Source organism: Pleuronectes platessa, chromosome 7 (assembly GCF_947347685.1).
Source record: "Pleuronectes platessa chromosome 7, fPlePla1.1, whole genome shotgun sequence".
Lineage (NCBI taxonomy): Eukaryota > Metazoa > Chordata > Actinopteri > Pleuronectiformes > Pleuronectidae > Pleuronectes > Pleuronectes platessa.
Genome location: NC_070632.1, coordinates 6,577,151 through 6,586,593, shown reverse-complemented (window position 1 = coordinate 6,586,593; position 9,443 = coordinate 6,577,151). Strand labels below are relative to the sequence as shown.

General features: G+C 42.9%; 1 protein-coding gene across 1 annotated transcript; it reads left to right on the top strand.

Annotated features, from left to right (window-relative positions):
• Positions 1-9,443, top strand: ttc38 (tetratricopeptide repeat domain 38; the record flags this gene model as incomplete). Its single annotated transcript, XM_053427992.1, is given in 11 exon segments — positions 1-133; positions 1,040-1,117; positions 1,207-1,288; positions 2,038-2,209; positions 3,786-3,959; positions 6,253-6,328; positions 6,619-6,738; positions 6,839-6,898; positions 7,116-7,154; positions 7,643-7,724; positions 9,287-9,443. Coding segments are annotated over 11 exon segments (1,070 nt in total), but the record flags the coding sequence as incomplete, so codon positions are not given.

The window sequence follows — 9,443 nt, the reverse complement described above, 5'->3', positions numbered from 1 at the left end:
GTTGTGCCTAAAAATGACTTCCGCTGGAAAGCAGCTTGACACGTGCATTTAGTCCAGCTGTCTGGTGGAACTTCCTCCAGATGCTGGAGACGAGCTGTCAGACATGATCGCGTCGAGCTTCAGGGACTGTGAGGTCAGTGTGTGTGTGTGTTTGTTCGATGCCCAGGTGTTCGTCGTGACCGGAAGTGCTTATTGTCTGCAGGTTGGAATCGAGGAGGCGACAGGACGCGTTGAGGTCACGTGAAGACGAATGTGGGAGATTAGACCTAAAAACAGAATTGGGGGGGGGGGGGGGTTAAACTCAGAAAGTCATAAATAACACAGAAGAATTGAGTGACAGTTTACCAGAGGTGTGTGGTTGTGTGTTTTTATTTGAACACTTTCATGATTGAGTGATCACAACTTCACTCAGGAGGTAAGAAAGTGTTATTCTTCATCTTGAGGCTTCAAAAACCAGTTTTCACATGTTCACTTGAGTGGACTAAATAAATCTGTATTTAACAAACCAATCAAATAAAATTATGTAAAAAAAACATAAATTAAAATATACAATAGAGCTCGACAAATCCAAAACACAACTTAACTTACCGTCTCTAATGTACTGTCGAGGTTTACTCTCTAATATACTCTCCTGTTCTCTCTTCAGAGAATACACAGTGTATTACTTCCCAGCTCCCCAGCCACTTACATAAGCGTCTAACTATTTTTAAACTGGATTAATGTCAGAGCACGCCCGTCGCAAATATGAAAAACCTCTAAAAATATCCCCGAAAACCCACACGGGCAAAATAAGGTTCTAATGACATTAACCAATGGTGGTATTTAACCCATCAAAACCAATGCATCTGCAAAAATAAAATATCTCTCCACTTTAGTGACCTTTACGGGTGAAAGGATTAATAAACACCTAACGTGGCACAGTTTTCACAGTAAGCTATCTAACTGCAAATATAGGGATTCTCCACCGTGATGAGACTCTTATGTGTGAAATCCTAATGAATGTTGTGTTAATATGTGTGTGTGTGTGTGTGTGTGACAGGCCTGGAGGGCCGAGGGTCTTGAACTCTCCACCACCAGTAATGAGGCCTGCAAACTCTATGACGCCCTGCTCACACAGGTGAATACTCTCCCACACGCTGTCACTCTGCACCATGTTTCACTACGTCACAGTTCACTACATCCATCTTTGTCTCGTGGGGCTCCTAGTATGTGACCTGGAGGAGCGATGAGACCCTGGGGGGATTTGAAGGATGCATGTCCGCCCTGCAGACGGCCGATCCTAACTTTGGTAAATATGCTGAGAAGCTCTTTCACAATAAACCTGGCAAGGACGGAGCACTTTAAAAAGGCGATAACAACACAATCAAGGCTTAAGCCTTAAGGATAAAGGTGAAGGAAGGAAGCTGTGCCAGAATCAATGTTTTTTTCGTCCCACAATGAGGAACTGTGCAATATTTCAGCAGCAAGAGTCAGAAATATGCATCAGTTAGTAATAAGAAACAATACTTAAGTGTATGGAATATACAAAAAATAGGAGATATAGACAAATCAACCAGTGCCATGATCCAGGTGCAATGCTTTTCATGGTTACTTAATGGATCTGAGGTGTGAATGTCCCTGTTTTATATGTAATAGTTAACATCTGGGTAAAGGTCATCGGGTTCAACCCCAATTTAAATAAAACAAACAAATGTGTTTCCTACTTCCCCCTTCGTCATAGTCTTTGATAAAGAACAAAGCAAATGTCAACCAATCTTTAGAATCATATCTTTGAAAGTGCACTTGTCTGATTTCATGACAGGAATTAACATGTAGTCTGCAGTGGGTTTACAAAGTGATCCCCATTTTATCAGGGGGGCACAGGATGGGGATGAGACACACACATGGGCACAGCTTCAGCACTGATATATATCTTTGCTCTGCAGTTCAAAAGAAAAAACTTTTACAAGTGCACGCAATGTTTTAAAGTGTTTTATAGTGTTCACTAGTGTGGCAGTCCACAAAAAAAAGAGCTGGTTGGATTTCTCTCCCCTGCAGTTATGGGCCATGTGATGAGTACCGGGCTGGAGCTGGCGTCCACGGGGATCTCCCCCCGGCTGAACGAGCGCCTGGCGAGTGCCGTGACTCGCACGGTGGAGCTGGCCAGCAGCCAGGACATCACTCCCAGAGAGAAGCTCCATGTCAAGGCTATGGAGCTCTACTCACGTGGGTAAGAGTCAGAGTCAGGCTGTTGAAAAGTCAACAGAGAGGGGATGGATTTGTCATGTTAGCCCCAATATTTCATCTCAAGGGTGTTAATATGAGATTAATTTCCTTTTTCCTTTAAACACGACAGAATGCACAAGTCCCCGTTGTGTTTCTCATGTGCACAATGGTTCCTTGTCAGATGGAGCACTAGTTGTTGGATGATGGGAACATTCATACTGTGCGGTACATCCTCAGGAATCTTAAGTCAAGTTATTAAAGTGTATGAAATCATGACTGTGAGTCAATGTGAATTAAAACTTGTAACAGGAAACCAAAAAATAAAATTGTAAATAAATCACAAAAATTTCAAAATTGCCCCAAAATGTAATATCTCACAAAAACTTCACATTTTGCCCAAATTGTGATGGACTATGCAAATATAATATAAAAAAAAAAAACACAAATAAAAATAAAAAACATGTTTTATTGTATTTTGATGTTTTGCAAAGGTAATTAAAGATTCAAAATTTGAATGTCTTTCTGGCCAAAGCATGAAGATCCTTTTCTCTGCAACTCAAAATAGTAATCAACAGATCCTGTTTGCTTGTGAAGTTTCTAGAAGTTGAATGAAGATGAGAAAAGCAGACACACAAAATCCATAATTCAGTCCTGTTCAGCTCAAAAACCAAGTCACAAGGTCAAAGGGCGAGACACATATCAGGACATGGGTATAAATCCATTTTTTAAAAGTGTGAGCGCTACCAGGAACTCAGTGGGATCTATTATTTACAATGGAAGAACCTCTGGGTCTTTTTTTTCCTCAAGCCAACTAGAGGTACTGGTCATGCAGGGTCAAGGTCAGGAAGGTGATGGAGAACTCAGCTTCAGAAGGAACCTGCCGAGAAGACGAGCATCCCAGCGTCACTCCACCAGTCAGGCCTTTATGATAGAGCCTATTGATGGAGGCCACTTTAAATAAAACCCACAGCAGCCCCCTCGGAGTTCACCAGACGGCAGTTAACAGACTCTGAGGCCTTGTTTACATCTCACATCAACACGCGTCCTGGGTGAGCCCATCAGAAGAGGGCCGCTCTGAGTTCACACCCGGCTTCTCACTTCCCCGCTCTCTAGATGTATATATATAAATATAAAAGTAAACATATACATCATTGTGGTTTGTTGTATGTTGTTTTGGACAGTCGTATTGAATCAATATTCGGGCTCATCAGAGCTGTGTTCGTTATCATGCCAGAGGAAACATCAGAAGACTGAAGACTGTGTTTAATCCATTCATCAAGCAGCTCTTTGTCTGTGTCCCCTGTCTGGGAGGCGATCACATGCCTCAGATCCCCAGCACTCATCTACACAGATTCTGACACAGTCTCACAAGTAATGTTTCTATTCTCTCTGCAGTCTTATTTGCATTTATGGAAATATTGAAGGCATTTTTGCTTCTTAATAGAGTCTTGCTCTGGCTCTTAATGTTTTCCAAGCGCCTCACATTCCCTCCACTCAGCAGAAAGTTTGAGTCTCATTGAACATTCCTTCTTTTGTCCTTTCAAGACGCGTCCTTTAACTGTGACCTATGTTTCTTTCAGAGCTTTTAAAAAGGCCTGTGACGTATGGGAAGACATTCTGCTTGATCACCCCACTGATATGCTCGCCCTCAAGTTCGCCCAGGATGGATATTTCTACTGGGGAGCCAAGACCCGGATGAGAGACTCCGTGGCCAGGGTGCTGCCTCACTGGAAACCAAGCATTCCTTTGTCCAGGTACAGAAATCAGCACTTTACCATCAGACATCAGCATCTTGTGGCAAAATCATATGAAAGCTAATGAATTAGGTCTTTGAAACAAACATTGACTCCACATGTCATGTTTAAACATATGAAATTTCAATTCATCAGTGGAAAGCATGTAAGAATTGATTTATTAGACAAGTACAGTGAGACAAAACACTTTATATAATTCATAGTAACACAGAAACTGTGCATGAAATCATAATGAGCTTTCAAATCTCATCACACCTGCTATAAACCACCTGCTTGGCTCCGACCATCACACGGACATGTTTAGCAAACAGCTAAAGAGCAAGAGCTTCACAGAGGAGATGTCAAATTAAAGTGAGATGACGTTTGATACTTAAAACCACAATAAGTCTCCTCATTGATATAAAAACTATAAAATACATGATGATGCAAAATATGGGACGATATAGTCAAATGTAAACCTTCCCCCTCACATTGCAGTCATTTGCTTGTTGATGGTGACACTCGAAGGGTTAACGGTAAACTAATGATGGTGTTGACTTTATTAAAAACTAATTAGGGACACTTGTAGCCTGCCACACACACACAAACGCACACAAACACACACACTTAATCCACTGTCACTTCTTTATTTATCACAACAATATATATCACATTATGTCTCATTCATTACAAACATGCAGAGATTCCCCCAGGGGATTAAGTTGAGTTGTAAAAGATGATCATGTATCTAAGGAGTGTCAGTCAAAATTAGAAGATGGATTTTTTTTCTGTCTTATTATTATAATGTGCTGATTTACCAAAGCACATCCTTTGTTAATGTGCCAGTTTAATACAAATTGTCAACCAAAACTTTTATGACCTTTAGTTGTTATCGCTTGAGGCGTTTTGATCAAAGTCCTCTCTGCCTCTCTGTGAGTTTAGGTCAGGGGTCAGCAACCTTTGCCCCCTCATCACCCAAACATATTTGATAACATAGCTTATAAGATTTTATATAAAAATAAATATAGATGTATAGATATATATTATTATCTATATGTGTTTGTCGAAATAAATAAAACAGAAACTGAAGCTCACTACAAACCAACTGCAGCTTCTGCTCTGATCTAGAAGCTGCAGCGCTGATCTCAGAGCAGCTGTGACCAGATAAACTGGGTGTTTTCACTGTTTCCACTGGGGGCGGGGCCTGTGTGTCCGCTATCTGAGAGCACACAGACACACACACACACACACACACACACACACACACTCGCCCGCTCCTGGTATTTCATGACGGCCTGATACGATGATGATTTAAAAAATTCACTTTCACTAACGTTCATCATATGAAAGCTGATTTCGTTAAGTTCACCGTTCGTGAAAAATATGCGCAACTTGCACAACACAGCACAGGGAGCCGCTGCAGAGGGCTGAAGAGCCGCATGTGGCTCCAGAGCCGCGGGTTCCCGACCCCTGGTTGAGGTGAAAGAAAAGGCTGAACTCAAAGTGAGTGAACATGGGAGCAGAGAAACCAATAGTGAAAAGACACAGAATCTATTTTCAAAGGAGGAACATGCTGACAGACTTTTGTGAGTGTTATCAGGTCTCAGGTTAGATTTCCTCTCTGATATACGGAGTGTGGTGGAGCGGTGGTTGCCTCCAGGTTGAATGTGTAAGTCAAACAAAGTTCAGTTGTAGAGTGGGATCAATTTAACCAATGGCAGATCCAAATATCTGTATATTTGATTGTTTGAGTGTGTGTTTTTTATTTACAGTTATTAATCGTAAAGTTTAAGTATGAATTGTTGTTAAAGTTCTTTGTCTTTGACATTCTGTTGCCAATATAAAATATAGTAGCTATCAGACATTTTTATTCCCTAATACCAGCATCGGACCTTAAATTCCATATCTGTCGGGCTCAGGTGAGAAGTGATCCTGAGCATTAAGAAGAGGTTAGTGTCTGGTGAGCAGTCAGGTCATTAACACAAACCCAAAGGGGACAAAAGAGGACAGGTGCAGGTGGCCTGTAAGCAGAGAGGTGGCGCTAGAACAGGTCGTTGTGCACTGAGGAGTCGTGTGAAGCTGAGTGACTGATTGAGGGCAGGTAGAGAGGAAATGGTGGGAATGCAGGTCAGAGGAGGTGTCGTTGAGCCGGGAGCTCACACCGACAGGTCAGAGCAATCAAACACAGAACAGATGATAACATGTGTGCAGACATACAGGCCGACCCAGAACCATAAACAAAAACCCAACACTAATGAATCCATCGTAAAGGATCAGGGATTAAAGAGTTGTTTTGTCTCACCTCTCCTCTCAGTTACCTGAATGGACTGTATTCCTTCGGTCTCCTGGAAACTAACTTCTATGACCAGGCGGAGAAAGTGGCGATGGAGGTGAGACTCTCTCCTGTTTGTTCTGTTTTAAAATCAGAACAAACAGAGCTGTAAGGACCGATAACAAGCAGAGGAGCCGAACCCTCGGCAGCTCCTGAATCCTCTCTGTTGAATGTGTGATGCTTACCAAGCAGCCGTGACACAAGGGTCACACGAATAACGGTCGAGGAACATCTTAGACAAGAATGAAAGACTGGGAGTTAAGCGAGCCCAGTATTTCTGAAATGGTGTCATACTTTGGTGGAGCAAACACATCTCCTCTCTTCATCTTTGCTCTCTCTCCGGGGCAGGGCCTCCGCCTGACTCCAGACGACGCCTGGTCCGTCCACTCGGTCGCTCATGTTTATGAGATGAGGGCAGAAGTGGACAAAGGTTTGAAGTTCATGGAAAGTCGAGAGAAAGACTGGCAGGTACGAGTGTTTGTTCTCAACGATGAAGCACGATCCCAGTAGCCCAGTCCACTCAATCAGATTTACAAATCTAAACACAATGTGCATTGTTTACTTCCAGGTCTGTGACGTCCTGGCCAGTCACAACTATTGGCATTGGGCTCTGTACTTCATCGAGAAGGTAAAGTTGATAATGGGTTTTCTCAGTGAAGCGAGTAGTTGGTGGGAGTGTTTGTGGAACTTGTATTTACGATATCCTTTCCCCTCGGGTAATTTGAAGTCTGCAGTTGATTATATCGGGAGATTAATTTGTGTTTGCATCCGCGCTACGTGATCTGTAACCCCATCTTCCTCTTCTTCCTCCTCTTCCTCCTCTTCCTCCTCTTCCTCCTCCACAGGGGCAGTACGAAGCCGCGCTGCAGATCTACGACTCTCAGGTCAGTTTGTGTCGAAGTGTTTTGCATCTAAAAACCTTGATGGTTCACTCTGCACAGGTTTTTTTTCTCCTCCCCATGCATGTACCAATACACAGGGGATCCGCACTAAGAGCAAAGTGTTGTTCCGGTTAACCAAGAGGGCAAGTGTGAACAAAATGGAAGTCAAAACACACACACCGGCCATTTCAGTGTCAGGTTTTTTTATTCGCTCTAAAAATACACGAACGGACGTGAGAGTGAAGCTCTTTGATGTCCAGCAACCGAAACAAGAACATTTCATAATGTTACTCAGGGCCGACACGAGTCTTACGTAAAGTTGGATGATATTCATGAATGTTTCACAGCTCTCGTCGGGGGAATCCAGCAGAAACATGGAGAAGCCCCTGTTTTGTTTTTTTCCCCCCTGAAGACGTTGCTCTGTGGGAGGCAGATGTTTGTTACATCCTTCAGTTTTCAAGGTGAACAGTGAACATGTGTGTTTCTCTCAGATTTTCAGACGGTGTAAAGCCTCAGGATCCATGTTGGACACTGTGGACGCCTGTTCACTGCTCAGCCGACTGGAGATGGAAGGTGAGGGGCATAATAACATAGGAAATCACAATCAGGTTTAATTTATGTAGTACTTTACATACATGGATAATAATCATAATTCATTTATTTATATTTATAAAGCACTTTGACATCAAATAGTTAAAAAAATAAGTATAAGAGAAATAACAATGTGACAAGGAGGCCAGACGCCCACGTTCAGATGGTTAGTGTTCAAATTGAATGAATAAATAAAGAGCTGTGTCACATGAAAACTTGAACACGTAAAAGCAGTAATATGACAATAACAAGTAAATAAAAATTGAGAAGAAAACAATAAAAACATGACAGCAAGTCTATAAAAACGGGTTTAAAGAGGTGATTTAATAGAAGCCACCGACCCTGCGAGCCTTATCTCCTCCAAAGCCGAGGGGCCTTGAAGGCAAAAGCACCTTTAGTTTCCAAACCTCCACTTTGGAACATGCAAGCAGGAATCGACCTGAGGATCCAAGGCTGCGTTCAGGAACATCAGGGTTCTGTGATGTAGCTTGGGGCCCTGCGTGCTTTCAAAGTGATCAGCAAAATCTTAAAACCAATTCTAAAACGGACAGGGAGCCAATGGAGAGAAGCAAAACCAGTGAGAAGAAGCCGAGATGCTGAGTTCTGAACTAGTTGGAGGCGGGAGAGAGACTTTTGGCTGATGCCAGAGAGGAGAGAGCTACAGTGGTTCAGTCTGGAGAAGACTAGTGTGTGTAGGAAGTCTGGCTGTGAGAGTACGGGTTTGATTTTTGAAGATGGCTCTGACACAAACGATGTAACACAAAGCACTTTACAGAATAAAAGCAATAAAAACAAGTCCCCTCATCCAATCCGGGCACATGGCGAGACAATATTAACAGGAACTGAGGACAGGCTATCAAGAGGTCTCATCAATTTGATATGAGGAAACACCAAAGGCAGGTAGAGACAGATAAACTGGAGTAGACATAATAATGAAATACTGAAAGAGATGTGAACAGATAAAATAACAAAGATGAAACTGGACTCGGAAGAGCTCGTACATCTGTCGAGGCTGAACTCTCGTCTTTATTTAACGCCCAATCTCATGAGGTTAAAGAAAGTTTTTAAGAATTCTCCATCCGCCCCCTGATCCGGATTCACACCCAAAATGTAACAGCCTCTTCTCTGACCCCCATCTTGTTCAGGATCTTTGTGTCCATCTGTCACACACGGTGTCCTGGACCCCACTGATCAGAGTTTGATAAAAATCGTAGGAACTGAAGCGTGTCACTGCTGTGAGATGCAAAAAATGTTATTACGACGCTAATTGGATCGACATAAAGTAGCACAAACATTTGTTAACTTGTTGTTAATGAGCTGAAGGGCGACTGCAACATCTGCTTCTGAGATGATTTAAAATGGTGTGAAAGCGAGACTGCGGAGGTGAGATAACCCCATTCATCACAGCTCATTAATCTGAAGCCCAGGTGCTGTGTCAGACTTTTTTTTTACTCTGTTTAAACAAAAAAATCTAATTTATGAATTCGGAGCCTTTATGCAGCCTAGCAGCCCGATTGACGTCCCTGTTTCCGTGCATGTTTCAGGCGTGTGCACGAAGGAGCGCTATGGAGAGCTGCTCCAGATCACACAGCCTCACACCGACGACCACGTGACCCTGTTCAACGACCTCCACTTCCTGATGGCGTCGCTGGGAGCCAAAGAGAGCGGCACATCCCAGCGTCTGCTGGAGGGCCTCCAGGA